The sequence below is a fragment of the Astyanax mexicanus genome, chromosome 10 (genome assembly GCF_023375975.1).
Source record: "Astyanax mexicanus isolate ESR-SI-001 chromosome 10, AstMex3_surface, whole genome shotgun sequence".
NCBI lineage: Eukaryota > Metazoa > Chordata > Actinopteri > Characiformes > Acestrorhamphidae > Astyanax > Astyanax mexicanus.
The window spans coordinates 36,214,216-36,233,084 of record NC_064417.1 but is presented as its reverse complement, the minus strand read 5'-3'; the positions used below and the strand labels follow the sequence as shown (position 1 = coordinate 36,233,084).

General features: G+C 38.5%; 1 protein-coding gene and 1 long non-coding RNA gene across 7 annotated transcripts in view; one reads left to right on the top strand and one right to left on the bottom strand.

Annotated features, from left to right (window-relative positions):
• The window catches only part of cald1b (caldesmon 1b), a 48,529-nt gene that overhangs the window by 131 nt on the left and 29,529 nt on the right, over positions 1 to 18,869 (top strand). For 5 of the 6 annotated variants that reach the window (XR_002651826.2, XR_002651827.2, XR_002651828.2 and 2 more), the window contains exon 2: positions 18,647 to 18,760. Coding sequence is in view for 3 of the 6 variants with exons in the window: in XM_022684142.2 (XP_022539863.2) it covers positions 18,681 to 18,760 (80 nt within the window). In the remaining 3 variants the exon portion in view is untranslated. Of the gene's footprint in view, positions 1 to 18,283; positions 18,489 to 18,646; positions 18,761 to 18,869 lie in introns of those variants that run through there. The other variant, XM_022684140.2, reaches the window with a different exon arrangement.
• LOC111195798 (uncharacterized) lies at positions 18,211 to 18,712 on the bottom strand. The gene is made up of 3 exons (XR_002651829.2): positions 18,624 to 18,712; positions 18,504 to 18,545; positions 18,211 to 18,416 (listed from the first exon to the last, which is right to left on the bottom strand). It is a non-coding gene; the product is annotated as an uncharacterized LOC111195798 (long non-coding RNA).

Genomic DNA, 18,869 nt, shown 5'->3' with positions numbered 1-18,869 from the left:
CTGCTTTTCCTCTCCCCTGTTATACAGTGCTTTAGGCTAAATTATTTACACATTTATGTTTTTTTATTATAGTGCATGCCCTTTCAGTGCAGTAGGGAATACAGCATTTAGAGCACACGTACAGTTGTGGTCAAAAGTTTACATACACTTGTAAAAAAACATAATGTTATGGCTGTCTTGAGTTTTCAATAAGTTCTACAACTCTTATTTTTCTGTGATAGAGTGATCGGAACACATACATGTTTGTCACAAAAAACAGTCATAAAATTTGGTTCTTTCATAAATTTATTATGGGTCTGCTGAAAATGTCACCAAATCTGCTGGGTCAAAAATATACATACAGCAACATTAGTATTTGGTTACATGTCCCTTGGCTATTTTCACGGCAACTAGGCGCTTTTGGTAGCCATCCACAAGCTCCTGGCAAGCTTCAGGTCGAATGTTTGACCACTCTTCTTGACAGAATTGGTGCAGTTCAGCTAAATGTGATGGTTTTCTTGCATGAACCCATTTCTTTAGCACTGTCCACATGTTCTCAATGGGGTTTAAGTCAGGACTTTGGGAAGGCCATTCTAAAACCTTAATTCTAGCCTGGTTTAGCCATTCCTTTACCACTTTTGATGTGTGTTTTGGGTCATTGTCTTGTTGGAACACCCAACTGCGCCCAAGACCCAACCTTCGGCCTGATGGTTTTAAGTTTTCCTGCAGAATTTGGAGGTAATCCTCCTTCTTCATTATCCCATTTACTTTCTGCAAAGAACCAGTTCCACTGGCAGCAAAACATCCCCAGAGCATAATACTACCACCACCATGCTTGACAGTAGGCATGGTGTTCCTGGGATTAAAGGCCTCACCTTTTCTCCTCCAAACATATTGCTGGGTGTTGTGGCCAAACAGCTCAATTTTTGTTTCGTCTGACCAGAGAACTTTCCTCCAGAAGGTTTTATCTTTGTCCATGTGATCAGCAGCAAACTTCAGCCGAGTCTTAAGGTGCCTTTTCTGGAGCAAGGGCTTCTTTCTTGCACGGCAGCCTCTCAGTCCATGGCGATGTAAAACACGCTTGACTGTGGAGACTGACACCTGTGTTCCATCAGCTTCCAAATCCTTGCAGACCTGCTTCTTGGTGATTCTTGGTTGACTCTTGACCATCCTGACCAATCTCCTCTCAGCAGCATGTGATAGCTTGCGTTTTCTTCCTGATCGTGGCAGTGACACAACTGTTCCATGCACTTTATACTTGCGTATAATTGTCTGCACAGTTGCTCTTGGGACCTGTAGCTGCTTTGAAATGGCTCCAAGTGACTTCCCTGACTTGTTCAAGTCAATAATTCGCTTTTTCAGATCCACACTGAGTTCCTTTGACTTTCCCATTGTAGCTTTTGTAGCTGAGTCTAATCACTGGGTCAAATGAGCCCTATTTAAATGGGCTCATGAGAAGTCAACAGCTGTAGTCAATCAGAATCACTTACAAGAAGTGAAGAGGCCATGACATGAAGCTAATTTGATTGACACAACTCGCTACATCACCAAAATTGACAAATTTTGTTGCTGTATGTATATTTTTGACCCAGCAGATTTGGTGACATTTTCAGCAGACCCATAATAAATTTATGAAAGAACCAAATTTTATGACTGTTTTTTGTGACAAACATGTATGTGTTCCGATCACTCTATCACAGAAAAATAAGAGTTGTAGAACTTATTGAAAACTCAAGACAGCCATAACATTATGTTTTTTTACAAGTGTATGTAAACTTTTGACCACAACTGTAAATCGTACGTTCTGTGCGATGTGAAATAGTAAAATGCAAAGAAAATTAAAATGCAGTTTTTGTCTAAATCATAGCATCAGGGCTATCTCCAGTTAAACTGTGCTTTCCTCTTCTTCCTTTACTAATATTTTCTTGCTGGTGTAGAATTGTATACAGGAAGATTATAGAGAAAGCTTTAATTATGTTTTAGATAAACAGCTATAAAAGACCACATAAAAATGTTGAGTTTCTTTGATTTTACCAAATTGAAAACCTTTAGAATATAATCAAGAGGAAGATGGATGATCACAAGCCATCAAACCAAACTGAACTGCTTACAATTTTGCACCAGGAGTGGCATAAAGTTATCCAAAAGCAGTGTGTAAGACTGGTGGATGTGACCATGCCAAGATACATAAAAACTGTTATTATAAAAACAGAGTTTTTCCACCAAATGTTGATTTCTGAACTCTCATTTTCTGTAAATAAATGCTCTAAATGACAATATTAGCAAAATCAGAGAAACTGATTCAGAAACTAAAGTCGTCTTTTATTTTTTTAGAGCTGTATTTTGTGTTTTTTAATGTTATTTGTGAACATATGTTTTCCACATGTCCTGGATCATGATAGAGGTCTAAAAGTGAAAAACGGTAAAGAATTAATAGCTAAATGCTGATTTTCTGAGGCTGGTGACAGATAAGTTCAGTAGTGAAAAGGGGTGCCCAGTAACAGCAGCAGAAGCAGTAGGAGAGGAGAAAGAGGAGGAGGAGGAGGGGTTTGAGGGAGAGGTTCAGTCCAGTGGAGAGGAGAGAGTAAGTGGTTTGGCCAGAGCTGGACGCAGGATGGAGACACTGCCATGTGCTTTCACATAAAAAGGGTATCAGGGGTGCAGAACAGTCCCTGCAGTGATTACTGTTAACAAAGCAGCCTGGAATTCAGAAATTCAGAATCTTAAGTTTACTTATTTCCATAAACTGCAGGGCTGTCAAACTCATCCATACAGGATTTCATTTTAAGCAATCTGCATCCCACCCGATTCCACTTTTGAAAACCTGAAGCTGCACTGATCCAATGTAGACAGGCTTGACTCCCCTGTGTTAGAGCCAAAGCCTATTAGAAGAGTAAATAAAGAGCAAAGTAATTTAAATGGTCAATCACTCATAGTAATTTAACTTGGTCCAGTGTTTCTCAATCCTGGTCCTGTATGCACTGTTTGCTGTTTTCCATTCTGGTGGATTTTATGTTTTAAAATACTGGAATCAGGTGTGTTGTGATCAGGAAAAGCACTAAATTGGCATGAGAAAAAATGTCAAAAACATCAACATAATTCAAGTTGAGTTTAGTAAAAAAAAAAAAGAGGTCATTGCAAATTGTGGCACTGATGGGGATGATGCTAATGATGAATTTTGATGGTAGACATGGCACTATGGTGGTATTTTGCCTCCACACAGTTTTCTAGGGGCTAGTTTTATCTATGCCTCATACACAATGTACACCAACAAATTCACTAAAAATACAATCTAAATGTAATTTTAATAATTATATTACTTCTTACTACTAATAAAATATATATATATAAATATTTGGCATGTGTGGCATCGTCTATGTTCACTTATTGCATTCGTTTTTTTTTTTTTTTTCATAAAAAATTGCTGTAATTGTAGGTTCAACCCCCATTTCTGGCTAAGACGTTACAGTAATTAAGGTTACAATTTTCTCTCGTTCCAATAACATTTGGAATTTGTGGTTGTTGGAAACAAAGTTTGTGTTTTCCATGTGGTTAAAATATAAAACGTGCTTATAAATTAATTGTTAATGTGTTAATTTTGCTGAAATACTGAATTTCAAATTGATATGTAGCCAAATAAAATGGAAGGCTATTTGCTAGATAGAGTTAGGATTAAGCAAGCTGAGCATTTCACTACACATTTTATATTCATGTGTCTGAACAGCTGAATCGAAATGAACTAATCCAGCTGCAGCTCAGAGACAGCTCTGAAGCACATCCACACTGTGTCCTGGCTACTTTTTGAGATGCACATCCAGAGCAGGCCAGTGAACGATGTTCCAGAGCCATTTCAGTGGTGTTGGGAGAAGTACAGGAGCCCTGCAGAGCAGAGCCTAACCAGAGATGAAGAAGAACTGGCATGTTTAGCGTTCTTCAATCATGAGGTCAGAGGAAAATCAAGAGAAACCTTGCATTTGGTTAGGAGGGTCCATCCGGCATGCTCTGAGCTGTCTGCAGATGTTTTTTACAGTATTTAAAAAAAAAACACTAAACAAAATACAATAAAAAAAATAAATAAAATTAGATATAGAAAAATCTTGAATTCCTTTCTGAGGTTTAGTCCCTGAATCTGTTCCATCCTAGCATTCTGTTTATCAAACATTAACCAGGCTTCTTGCAGTGGAAAAGCCCGAGAGCTGGAGCACGGTCATGCCAAGTCAGGTCCTTTTCCTTAGATGGTATTAGTGATGAGTTCTGGAGACCTTCTCCACCACAGGCCACGAGCGCGTGTCTGGCTGTGATGGATGTCTTGTCTCCCAGGAGACTGGGAATGTTTTCTGCTGCAATTAAGGGTTCTTGTAGCAAGAGCATCTCACAATGATTTACTGCTTTTAAGAGAAATCTGTAAACTCTCTTAGCAGCAAATGCTCCAAAATTGGAGAAATTTCCAACCTGCCGAGCCGTGGCAGCTCCTTCATGACCTTCTTGGGTTGTCTGTAATTAGAGAACATGATCAGCTCTAAAATAGAAAGACATGCATAACGAAGCAAACAGATCGGCTAAACTATGTCAGCGAGACTATTTTAAAGTTGGTCTGCTGGAAAAAATGTGGAAATACCAGCCGCCTGATGTACTGCTGTATTAAATGACCTTCATCTACTGAGGAGGCAGCATGCCAAGGCCAGTTTGGAGGAGCTACAGCGCGGCAGAAGTAGTTGTTTATGGTCATATTAGATGGCGTAGACTTGATCATAATCAAAAGCATAACCGTATGACTCAGGGGGTCCTGAGGAATGCGTGGACGGAGGCGTAGGTATGCTTCTACCAAAGTTCTTGTTACTGTAGCATGCTGTCGGATGATTGAGGGAGAGCGCATGAGCTTTAGAGATCAAAGCTGCAAATATTTCGAAGGAGCAAACGGCCACATAATAATTCAAACGTGCCCACAATGGTATCCTGACTTTTACAGATCCTGTCGAGAGGACACAAATTAGAGGTTATAAGGAACAGATGCTAGTGTGATAGATGCTGGCATGTCAGGCAACATGTTGGAATTAGCTCTTCTTGATCTTGAAATGGTTGGGTTAATATTAGTCATACAATTATAAAATACTGTAAACCTGTTCTGTATTAAATGCTTTCTGAGACTATTTACTTAAAAAAGTGTGTGTTATAACAGTGTCAGAAGAATAATGTATGTTTACTACACAGGACAAATCAGGAGTTAGAGAAATTGTCAAAAATGGAGAAATAGAGTTTTTGCAGGTACTGTATATTTCACCCTATATTTTGAGAAAATTGAGTATATTTCCTACATTAAACAGCTGAGAAACACTAAATAAAAAAGGTAAAGTCTACCTAATATTTTTATACATTCCACAAAAAGTAAATCTCTCCTGTTGGCTCCTGGCATCAGTTATCAGCCTGATGGGTGTGTCCCTCAAGCCTTACTTGCCATCAGTGTGTAGTCTTGCCTGACAGGACTTTCATTTGGGATGCAGTTATGTTTTATATAGTGGTGTCAATCGATTAAAAATGTATTCTGATTAATCACAACAATATTATGTGATTAACTGCGATTGAACACACTTGTTCTTCTTAAGATGCATGATTTTATAGTGGGTACATTTTTTTTATTTTATAAAAATATTTTATTTCAAATTTTCCCCCCATTTTCTCCCCAATTTACACTGCCAAATGCCAACCCACTCATTAGAACTTTCCACCCCCTATCACTAAAGATGCCCCAACACCAGGAGGGTGAAGACTAGCACATGCCTCCTCCGATACATGTGAAGTCAGCCACCACCACTGTTGCTGATGCAGTATTGCCGGTTAGCCAGTAAGCTTGGAGGAAAGCGCAGCGATAGTGGATATTTAAATATAAATGAAAGAATGAATGTAAGAAATGTAAAATGCAATTACATTTATATCAGTAGTGTCAATTAAAATACTTATATACACACAGTTCAGGGGCGTGCATGCTCGGTGGCGCTCAAGGCCAAAAGAGCAAGTTGCAATTTTTTGTACTGCTTATTGTGAATTCATGCTGGTTTAGAACTGCACAGTAATAACTCAGGATTAAATGTCCTTAAATGTCAGTAGCCTGACATAAGTTTTTTTTTAAAGAATTGATTAAAACAAACATGCTGTATAAAATACCCAAGAGATTGGTTTACCCTGGTGGGAAATACTACACACTGATGGTGATGTACTTAGAGATGTTAGGTATACTTCACCTTCACTCCTGTAGAGAGTTAAAAGATCAACTCCCAGAAGAGTGTTACTTTAACACTGTTGTAGCGTCTATTCATTGGTCACATAAAATCACACTTAAAATGAGTTGATTAAACTCACAGGAACTTTATTTCAAAGGGCAGAATTTGCTGTGTGTGGTATGAAAATGCACTTTTCATTACCCTGTAAGTGATTCTGCATCATTTATTAATGTCTAGCTTTCAACAAATCCTGTGAAAGCATTGAGAAACTGGCTTATAAATCAGGACAAACCTTAAAGCGATTCATCCTGTCCCTTCAGTACATGTCTTTTCAGATGAACGCTGTCATGCTATTTCTATTCCGCTCTTGGACTCTGGCCAGTATTCAGTGCCATAGGCCTTAACGCAGATGGATGTTGGCTTGTTAGAGAACAGGAGAATTTCTGTTCTTCAGTGACACAGGTGCAGCTGCCCTAAAGTGAAAGGAAATGGGCTTCCCCGTGTAGCCTGGGACAGTGTGTGTGTGTGTGTGTGTGTGCCTGCATAGTCATTACGGACTCAGTCATTTAGTATGAGGTCCAGTTTCGTCGTTAGCCCAGAGGGCACATTAAATAGGCCTTAATCCTATTTCCAGCGAAGCTTCTGTGTGGAACAGGAGAATTTCAGGATGAAGCATGTACGCTTTATCAGGGACAGACCTCTTCTGCAAACAATTTGTGTTTGACCTTTAAAAAAGTACAACAGCAGTCCACTGTGCATAATGCTATCCAGCTGCATATTGTATTTATTCATTACCCAGCTCACCAGTGCACGGAATATAGTAAAATCAATCAAGTTTCAATATAATACAGCTGTAATACATTGGGAATTTGCTAAATACATTTGTACAATTTGCTCAAGTTTAAATTATTTTCAGAACAATGCATTTTGTTCTTGCAAGTAAAATAATAGAGGAAAAGATGAAACAAGCCTGCACTTAAATATTGGATCCCAGCTAGAGATGGGCAACATGATAATGTTTTATCGGATTGGCTGTTGAATATTTTTTTTTATTGTTATCATGATATATATTGTGATTTTCATAATAAACACATAAAAAGAGCTGCATTCACATTATTAAATAATATTGGCAAACTACACATGCAGCAACAGAGGGAGCTCTGCATTCTGCAGACTTCACTACAATCATACAAGCAGAGTGAGGTAAACTTTACCGTTAACCGTTAGCTCTTGACCAGCTTAGTGAATGTTGTATTTGAATTTGGCCATGCTTGACCATGCTTGGTCATGACTGTCATGCTGGTTAACCAATAGAAAACTAAATTCTGTGCGTAACTGAAGTTTCCCTGGCGTATAGCTATCTTGCCAACAGAAAACACAGTTCCAATGACGCTCATTGCTATCTTGGCAGTGAACTGTCAACTGTCAACGCACGTGCACCCTTGCTTTTTACGGACACATGGACACACAGCAGGGCACAAACCCATAGCGCTGACCTGTTGGCAACTATGCAAATGTTTGCTTAAACAATGAAGACACATCCAGGAAGCTGCTCCCTTGAACTAGCAATCCACCAAAGTCAGAGAGCTGATTGGTTTATTGCATGTTACAACAAAAACACACCCATGATTAATAATTAATTTGAGAATTAGTACATGCCTTTTGCCCATTTCGAGCCATGCAATGTGAACCTTTCCTGTCGTTATGATAGTTAAAATAGGGCTTATTATCCTTCACAGTGTCATGATGAGCACAGAATTGCAGATACGTGCAGATACTGATAAAAATATATGTTTATTATAAAAATAAACAGATGTAATACGTGGTTGATACAGAAAACAGTTAATCACCAGAAACCAGAGCAATGTAGACAAAACCATACCATAAACGAGAGTTCATACACGAGAGATCCAATGTCAGAGGTAATCCAAGAGGCAGTAGTGAAAACACAGTCCAGGTAATACACAAGCAATCCAATATCAGAGGCAAAGGCAATAATCGGCGTCGAGAAAACAAAGGCAAGGTCATACACAAGATAAACTGAGACAAGAGATATAGAACGCTTTGTAAAGAGGAGAACCTACAATACGCGGCGTGGGTGTTTGTGTGGAGTGCTCTTTTATAGTGCCAGTAATCAGTATTCAGGACTTCCTGGAGGAAGCAGGTGAGGTGTCACGTGATCAGGTGAGTGCGTGATGTCAGCGGGTGGTGCATTCTGGGTAATGTAGTTGTTGACCTGAGAACCTCCGTTAGAGCTGGGTGTGGAAGGGACAGAGGAGCTAACAGCACCAGACGTGACACACAGCCCTAATAGCAATTTTAATTTATTATTAATTATAATTACAGTCAACAGTAAGAGAATGCTAACAGTAGATAATGGGTGCCAAGTAACAGACCAGTAAAAATGATTCAATTAACATTATAATGAGTGAACAGAACACATGAATAGTAGCACATTTTTAGTCCTGTTTTTCCACACCTACCAGTATTACTGTGCAATGACGTTAGCAGGCACTGTTAAGGCCTTACCAATGGAAAACTGACTTCAGTGAGTAGCACACTAAGTGGAATCTGGTTGTGTCTGTATCACCTACTGGACGTCTAAAAATATCAGCTAGTATAAACCAAACTCTGCTGCAAACTCACAGCAACACAAACCATTGCAGCTTCCATTTGCTGTGGCCATATAAGGTGGAGGAGGAAGTCGGTTCTTCAAAGGATGCGGCGGCGTTGTATTGTCTGCATGAAAAAAAAAAAGGTTTTATGAGTGTGTGTTAGCCCAATGAACTATATTTGTGACATGTTCTTTGATTGGATGATTTGATTGGATTGGATAAGTTCAGAGCTGTGTCACATCTCAAAGGGTTCAGTGGGACGTGTCACATGCCAAATACTATACGCTGCTGCTGCTGAAGAATATCATACTTATATTGACTGAAGATGCACTTTAGTATCTGTGAGCTTTGCCGCTTCAAGTGTCTTTTACCATGTTTGGATATGCTGGGCCACAACAAGCCCTTCCTCCCCCACCCCTTTCACCCCCCCCCCCCCCCCACACAACCCTGCCTTGCACAGCTGTCAAGGAACGCAGGCTCTCTCTCATCTTTTCGGCTTGTGATCATTGATTCCAGGTGGTTCTACTGGGGGAATCCCATGACTCTGGGCATCTGGAGATGAGCAGGGTGGCACTGCCCTGTCTGGGGAGAGGGTGGTTGAGGTTTGAGACTTGAGATGCTTGAGATGTCTTCCACACATCCACTCAAAGGATGGTAGGCCAATTTGAGATGTACGTTGTGTTGTAGGGAATGATTAAAGGCTCTTTAATTTAAGAATTTAAGGCAGGTACAGAGAACGGGGAGAGCAATGTAATATTATTATTGCATATAATTTCTGAGCATTTTTATTGGTGCATTTATCATGAATTTTAGACACAATGTAAAGGACAACTGACAGATTTACATCATGCCAAGAACAAAAAACAAGCAAGCAAAAGTAAAAAATGTCCATTTTAATCTGTGCAATATGTGATGTTACCTTATAAAGGACCAATCACATTTTTCGTTTGTACCCTCAACCTGGGGATTTTGGTCCAATCCCATTTCTAATTTGTACTATGACCACTTGAGTGTAATCCTTCCACTTGGAACAGAGTTACAAGAGGAAGGGGTAAAAAAAACAAATTGGGACAACCCTTCAAAACTGTGTCGGGGTGATGTGATGATAAAAGTGGAGCGCTAAAGTTCAGTAACCTAGTTGCTGGTTAACTAGTTAACTTTAGGGCATTGTATGTCTTCATAAAAAAGGATGGTTGGGCAGTACTGCATTATTATGGTGCATTCCTTAAGTGCTCTGTGATGGGGAGCTAAAATGATCTTTTTTCTATTTTATTTTATTTTTCTGTTCTAGCCTCTGCTGTCTGATGCATCATTTAAGATGGAACAGGAAAGTTAGCTAGCTAGCGAGACGAACTGCTATCGATTTTTTATGCTTGTTATAAAGAAGTCCCATTTCTACCCTAGTGTCCCACTACCCTCTATCCCAACAAGAACTGGGGTGTGGCAGAGATTGGCTCTAAGTAACAGTTTTAGTCTGAATGGACACAATTATTGCCAAACCTAACCTACCTTGGCCGGATTTCCTAAAAGCCTAACAGTTTGTATATGGTTGTTAAATGCTCAAGCAAGCATGACATTCAAAACCCTTTTCTGAATATTATTATATCGAAAAATTATATATATTTAATTCATGTGGGCGTTTTGTACACACTTAAATCAAGTACATTTAGAGCATCAGTGCAGTCAGGAGCTAATAAACCACCAACTTCCAGCTGCTCCAGCTTCTAACAGCACACCCTTCTTTACGTGATTTGTGGCCTAGGCTGTAATTGCCGGCACTAATTCTAATTACAGATTAAAAAGAGACGGCTTTTAAAAGAACATAACATCTCACTGTCCACGGCTTTGATGGCACTGATGAATAACTGCCAAACGTGCCGTAAAAAATTGCATTCTTTGATCTTGCTCTTGTAAATCTGGTCGCTGTCTAAACAGAGACATAGAGGCCGGATGAATGCACATGATTGTATAGAGGATTTCATGCTGGTGGAAGATCATAAAAGACATGTGCATGTTAAGTATTAAAGCTGTAAAGCTTAATTATATGGATATTTACATGTTTACCGTAGCAAATGACATAGCTCTGTCTGATGTTATACAGTTTCAAAAATAATTATTTGTGTCATTATACAGTGTCATGAATAAAACACTTTTGATATTTATTTAATTTAATTTTGGATTGTGGCTAAAAGTTTAAAAAATAGTTTGTATTTTGAAAGAGAAAGCAAGCTAAACAATTAACCTGACAAGTCCTCTACCCACCTTCTTACTGAAAAGATTATTTGAAGAACCATAAATTGGTCCATAAAATGGTTACATTATTGGAGGTTCTTTATAAACTTTTAAAATATTTTTCACACTCATGTTTCTTATTAAATAACAGTTTTTTTGTGGGCCACAATCTACTGAAAATAACTCTTTATAACACCTTAGTTTAACAAGGCTCTCAACACATATTATATTATTTTAAAATATTAAATTTTTTTCTCTGTCCATGGAGACTTCTAGTGGTTTCTTCACAAAAAAACTGTGGTAATTTACTTTTCTGACAATTTCCAAACACCTTTTATCCTAAATTAAATAGTCTGTTTTAAAAAACCTTAACATTTTTATTTTTCCATATACAGCTCTGGAAAAAATAAGAGACCACTTAAAATGATTTCTTTGAGTTTCTTTGATTTTACCAAATTAAAAACCTCTGGAATATAATCAAGAGGAAAATGGATGACCACAAGCCATCAAACCAAGCTGAACTGCTTGAATTTTTGAAAGAGGAGTGGCATAAAGTTATCCAAAAGCAGTGTGTAAGACTGGTGGAGGAGAACATGTCAAGATGCATGAAAACTGTGATTAAAAACCAGGGTTATTCCACCAAATACTGATTTCTGAACCCTTAAAACTTTATGAATATAAACTTGTTTTCTTTGCATTATTTGAGGTCTAAAGGCTTGTTTTTTGTTATTTTAGCCATTTCTCATTTGCTGCAAATAAATGCTTTAAATGACAACATTTTGGGAGAAATGTTGTCTGTAGTTTATAGAATAAAACAACAATGTTCGTTTTACTCAAACATATACCTATAAACAGTCAAATCAGAGAAACTGATTCAGAAACTGAAGTGGTCTCTTAATTTTTTCCAGAGCTTTATAGCTTTGGTGTGCTTGTGACTCAGTCAATGAAACTGATGTGGAAAAACAAAGAGAGTTTACCACTGTTCTCGTGGTACAGTCTGTTAGGTACAGCTAGTTGTCGGTACAGTAGTTCATAATAAGAGAAAGGCAAATAAAAACTTTCAGCTGGAATCTGTATAATGATCTGTCAAACTGTGGCTGGCCAGCAGTATCAGGAGAACACATTCAGCTTTGAAAAGAATACTCACAGCAATTCAGCTGGCAATTTCAGTGATGAATCAGGCCTGTATAGATCCGCTTTGTGAAATATGCACCATCGTCTGGGAATGCAGCTCCTCACAGTTTCGCATTAATATGGCGTTTGAAGATCCACCATAATGAATGGACATGTTTAAGTGAATTGATGAGAACTGTATTTACCCAGCAACCTGCTCAGTGTCCTCGACCCAGCCCAGGTCTGCAGTAGTCAGTGTGTTCAGTGTGTGCAGTCTACTGTTTCCCCCATTTCCCTTCCAGTGTTCAGTAAGCCCTTTTAACTGTGTGAATAATGTTTTGTTAATATGATGAATCTTCTCTCATGAAGGTAACTGCTGGTTTGTGACTGTATAAATCACACGGGAAGCAGGTAGTCTGTCAGTGGATTAACTTGCGGCAGATGGTTTTTGCATCTGGGCTAAGCTCATGTAGGCTTTAGCGCGGGCCCTCGTCCCACCGTGTGGTGGATTCTGGCCCTGTGTGCTTGTCTTGTATGATGGAGCTTTACAGCAAAAACCACAAGGTGGCTCATTACAGCGCTTGGAATATCTTCACCTCACCTCACCTGCCTGGTTATGTATTGGGAGAGCAGTGCAGTGTGGAACACCCTCTCTGACGCTGCCTCAGTCTGACATTTCTGGCTCTGGTAGCAGTTTGAGGCCGTGGATGTTTGCAAATGTGTCCTTTCAGCCATGATTTCTCCAATTATCCTCAATTATTTGTGCCAAAGAGGCTCCTTCTCTCAGGTCTTTGTTCGTGAGTGAGAAGTTTCGTGTAGCCGGGGAGTGGGTCACTGAGGGAATGGAATTCTGACTGCAGCATTTTTGGAATTTCAAGACCACAAGAGGGAGAACTATGGCGAGGGCAGTGTGCCCAGGAACTGTAATCAATCGCAGATGTGTAAATTAGAATGTGTCCTCAGCCTGTGTCATGTGGAAATGATTTGTGGGCTTGATCCTACCTTGTGGTAAGAAGGCTGGACAGAAAAGCAGAGAGCCTGGGAAATCTATAACATGCCCGGCGCTACAGAGCCATCGCTCTTTTTTTCCTGCTTCAGGTTTTAGAAAGAGTGAAGGATATAAAACTAAGCAAAAACTGACTTAAAAAAACAACAATTTGTGTAAAATTTATAACTGATGGGCTTTAGGTTCTGTATACTAAAACTTCAAGATTAAGTGTTTCTTCTTTAGACAAACTACAGGACTGTAATAACTCAGGGTTGGAAAAAAGTACATTACAGTGAAAAACGGGAAAGTATGGATATTCACACCAAATAAAATTCAAAGCATGGAAGCATGATGGTCAAAAAGTATCAGTATTTAAAAGCACATAAGTACATGGTTATGGTACATAAAATGGTTCATTGCCTTCTTAAGTTGTCTTCTCTGTAAGTGAAAACCACTTATAGATAAACAAAGAACCTCTTCAAAAATATATAGAACACCAAACAATATTTTTGGCCAGAGCAAAGGACAGCTCTAACAGGGTTTTCTCAAGGGTTCTTCATGGAGGGCTCGTTGTTACCGTACACCCTGTGTTTTTGCACCTGTGCTGTTAAAATAGCGTATGAGTTTTGAAATATATCTGCAGTAGTGAGCATGGTGATCTGAAAGTGAGTTGTGTTTAGGTAAATTTCTGGTGTATTGCTATCTTGGCAGTGGAAAACCCATAGGTATGCCACTGACTTATTTGAACAGTCAACAGTCAAATGCCCATACCTATCTTAGCTACGCAGGTGCCCTGCTCGTTACACACACACACACACAAGCACACACACAGACATTTTGCAGCATGCAAACCCAACTTCTACATGAACAATAAACAGAATACACTATAAAATAACATTGCTGTTCCCGTAAATGAGCTGCTCGTGCACCTTCACAGAGTGAACACGCACTTGAAACAATCCTAATGTTAGAGGAAACATTGCAATATTACCCAAAGTAAAATAGTATTTTTTTTGTTACAAATTGCTCTCTGTTATAATTTTATTTGCCAGAAATTTGGTGCATCAAATCACTGTTTTTTCATACCTGCTTAAACTTTCATACCTGCTACAGGTTTCTAAATTGCTCTAGGCTGATTTTTCTAAGGCAAATCTTTATATTAGTTTATATTATTTTATTAGTTTATATATACTAGTTTATATTATGCCTATGTAATAAAAAGGGAGGAGCAGTTCTCCAAATTGTTCTTTAGTCATGGTTCTATATAGAAACAGGACAACCCAAAGATCCATTTAAACATTTTTATGTAAAAAAAAAAAAGTAAAGCATATTTAGTTTTAGTTTTTTAATAATTCATAGCAATAACTGAATAGTAAATATCAGATTAATAGTTGAATAATAAGCGTAGGATTAAAGAAATTAGGTTTGGCTGGTGTTCTAAGTCGATAAGAAATTGTCATGAACCTTCACAGTAGAAACCCATCATGGCTCTGCTGACAGCTACGATAGCTTTTGGGAGAGGCCGTCTGTCACCCAAACCCCTCACTGGCCTCGCTCTCCAGGTCAGCGAGACACACCGGCTCGAGTCCTGCACATATGGAGGCTCTATGGAGCAGAGCCGCAGATTTGAGCCTGTAGTCTTGCATCTGGAGAGAGGCCAAAGCAAACAGGCCCGGAGCTCCAGTGGACTTGTCTGTTGCGTCCACTCACCAGGCAGCTGCCTGCTCCGCTCCAGCACTCTCCACATGTGGACCAGACTCAGGAGCACAGATCAGGCATTGTGTCACACCGAGCTTAATTATTCCCATGTAGGTGCAGCTGCATGCTGATGTAGGATGGAGGTCTGTGTGTCGTTAAGCGGACTCAACAGGGCTCCTCAATCAGCATCTCGTACCCATTCTGTCGTGATGGACAGGTCAGGACAGTCTGGATTAGGAACGTGAATGCAGTGGTCAGATTAATGAAAGCTTCAGAAATGTTAAAACACTAAATTGTGGGTCGAAATACTCAAAATACTGTCTTTTGGCCCTCAAAATGTAAAAATTTAAGTCCAGATTTTAAATGATTTTATATTAATATAATATAGACACTGAAAATTACATTTAAGGATTGTACAGTACCAGTTAGATACACCTTAAATTCAGTGTTTTTTTGTTATTTAAAAACTTTCTGCTTTGTAGATTAATATTAAAGTCATCCAAACTATGAAAAAAAAAAAACATATGGAAACAGTGTTTTACAAACCTAATATGTTTTATATTTTAGATTCTTTAAAGTCGCACATCTTGCTTAGATGACAGCTTTGTACATTTTGGCACATACAGTATTTTCTCAATCAGATTTTTGAAGTAAAGTCACCTGGAATGGCTTTCATTTAACAGCTGTGCTGAACTTGTCAAGAGTTAATTACTTGAATTTCTTTACTCTTAATGTGTTTGAGAGCATCAGTTGTAAAGTTGTGAAAAGGTAGAGTTACCGGTATACAGTAAATAGCTCTATTTGAGTAATTATGGCAAAAAACTACTCTTATAAATAAAAATGCTTGATACACATTCCGCAGTGCACAAACCCAACTTTTACAACAGAATTCAAAATAAAATAACATTAACTCTGTTCCCGTAAAATGACCTCCTCATCTTCAGAGCGTTCTCGCTAAGAAGCGCAGAAGCATTGTGTTGTTAAAATATAAATCCGCAAAAGTCAGAGCGTTTAATTCACATTATGCCCAAAACACACCAATGGTAAAGAGAATTAGTACATGCCCTTGGTGCGTTCCAAGTCACACAAGGCGTATTTTTTAAGACTCCCAAAATCAATCTGTGCAGATAATGGCTCACCTGTAGATCACTAAAATAGGGCCTGGTGTGTCCAAACTTTTGACTGGTAGTGTATGTAGTAATTCCTGAACAAATATGTGTACAACACCAACAACAACTACAGATTGAAGCTAGCTAGTCTCCCTAAGGACTCACTTTTGCCCTATGCCAACAAATAGTAAACAGTTTTCCTGATCATCTTCCCCTGATTGCTGATTCCACTCACCTGTGATTAATTATCCTGTGTGGAGTTTGCCTGTTTGGTGGTTTGGTTTGCTGATTTCAACTCTGGCTTTTCCAACTTTGGTTTATGATATGGATTTGCCCATGTCTACTTCATTTACTACTAACACCAAGCTTAGTTACCACCCATGAGCTGCCAGTAATTTACTTTAAGAGTTTTTCAGTTCAACAGTATTAATAGCATATTTTATTGTTCACCAGAAACGAAAAAAAAAATAAAGTCTTGGATAGAGCTTTGCTTTCTTGTTGGGTATTTAATTAGATTTAATATGTGTTGATGTTTAAATAGTAATTTAAATTTTCTTTTCAACAAACAGTAGAACATGGAATTGGAAAAAAAGATGTGATGTATATAAATGTATCAATGTGCACATATGTGCGTTTCTCAGAAAGATTTATTCACAATTCAGACAGATGTAGGTCACTTACATTTATGAGTGTGAACCATCAGGGTAGCCGAATCTGATGTGAGCATGTGCAATGGTATCTGAGCTTTGATGTGAAAACAATAGGCCTGTTTAGCTTAACTGGCACTATTAGCGTGTACAGGGTGATGAGCACAATACTGTCCATTAAAAAACAATCTTTGTGTTGTTGACTCACTTCAGTTGAATCAACTTACATCTTTTTTTTCAGGAACTGTAAGCAAATTAGCCCATTGTTTAAGTGAAGGATCCCCGCAGTTAACATATACACTTGGCACGGCTCTGGCGCTTAGTTAATATGTTCTGCAACATTCACAAATGCACAGGAAACACAAGCTGTAAACACAAATGCACACACAAACTGGTGATTTATTTTTATTAGGTTTTCTTAGCCAGAATGTCTGGAAGTAGAGTGTTTTGTTGGGATCTCTTATTCCTTCCTCCACTGACCTGGAAAGAAGTCAAATATTGCATTTCCAGACTCCACAAAACATATGCTTTTTGTTCTCCCACCGTGGCCGTCTCTGTTAGGCCACATCGTCCCCATAGCTTTCAGTATCCTCACAGAAACCCTAAACACACTGACAGCCCCAGCATGGAGGAGCAAACTCTGCCACACTGCCTTCCTGCCCTCACACACTTCAGCTCACGTGTGGCTTGATATTAAACTGATGAGTTGAATCAGGTGTGTTGAACAGGGAACAGTCAGAGGCTTATTATTATTCAGTTTAATAGCCACACAGTTTTAATGCTTTCCGAAACCTGATTATTAGACCTGGGCCTTCTGCTCATGCCATGAACATCAGAACTTCTATAATAAAGTCAATTTCTACCTGTTCCCCTACTTGGAATTAAATAGCTTGTTTGTTGTAAGATTATTGCAGTTTTCAGGAATATTGTGGGTTAAATAGATATTTGAATCTTGTAAAAGACATTGCACATATATATTATATATAATCGAAATATACAGCTCTGGAAAAAAAATAGAGACCGCTTTAAAAAATAGTTTCTTTGATTTTACCATATTGAAAACCTCTGGAATATAATCAAGAAAAAGATGGATGATCACAAGCCATCAAACCAATCTAAACTGCATAAATGTTTGCACCAGGAGTGGTATAAAGTTATCCAAAAGCAGTGTGTAAGACTGGTGGAGGAGAACATGCCAAGGTGCATGAAAACTGTGATTAAAAACAGGGTTATTCCACCAAATATTGATTTTTGAACTCTCAAAACTTTATGAATATTTTTTACATTATTTAAGGTCTAAAAAGCTTTGAAAATGCTCTAAATGACAATATTTTTATTTGGAATTTGGGAGAAATTTTGTCTAAATTCTGTTTATAAAGTAAAACAACAATGTTCATATTACTCAACTATTTATTACAGAGATAAGGACTTTTGCACATTTTGTTATATAGATAATAGTGAGTATAGCAGGCTCTAAATAATTCTGCATTGTACTGTATTTGTACTGTAAATAAACGGAAGCGCTTTACTCACCCAAATAAACAGTTTTTAGGAGAGAAATCTGTGTAGATTAACATCCAGGGTTCGTTTGATTTTAAAATACTTTTTTTTTTACAGTTTTGTTTTCTCCATGTATCTTTACTTTAGTTACCCCACCCCCCAGTGGTGAGACCTGCTGAATTAGAAGGAAAACACTCCTGTCCTTACTAGTGTCACATAATGTGCCTTATAATTCGGTGCGCGGATGAGGATGTGTTATAGCCAGATACAGAGAGAGAGGTGATGATGGTGATGGTGAAGAAGACAGCTGGATAAGCCTGAAACAGTCAGAGCAGATAAAGAGATGTTGAGAAAGAGAGTTAGGGGTAGTGTTGATGGAAGCGGACTGGGTGTGTAGGCTTTACCTTTTCTGGTAGTTGTGTAAGGGGAAGAGTGTGTAGGAAGTCCTGCAGGGATATAAAGCAGACAGTGGTGGGAGATTGTGTATTGGTGATGGATTATGGGTTCTGTTACACTGTACTAACCTGTGTTCTGTCGTGTCTTTCAGTAAACGCACTACAGGAGTTTGTGTTTGAGACGCCATGGAGGAGGACTTTGACCTCGAGCGCCGCAGAGAACTCCGCCGACAAAAACGAGAGGAGATGCAGAAAGAAATAGAGAAGTAAATCACACACACACAGAAACATACACATACTGTATATACATGTACAGTAAATATACATATATAATACTGTATATGGAGGTATGTAATAGATTACCTTTGAAAGAAG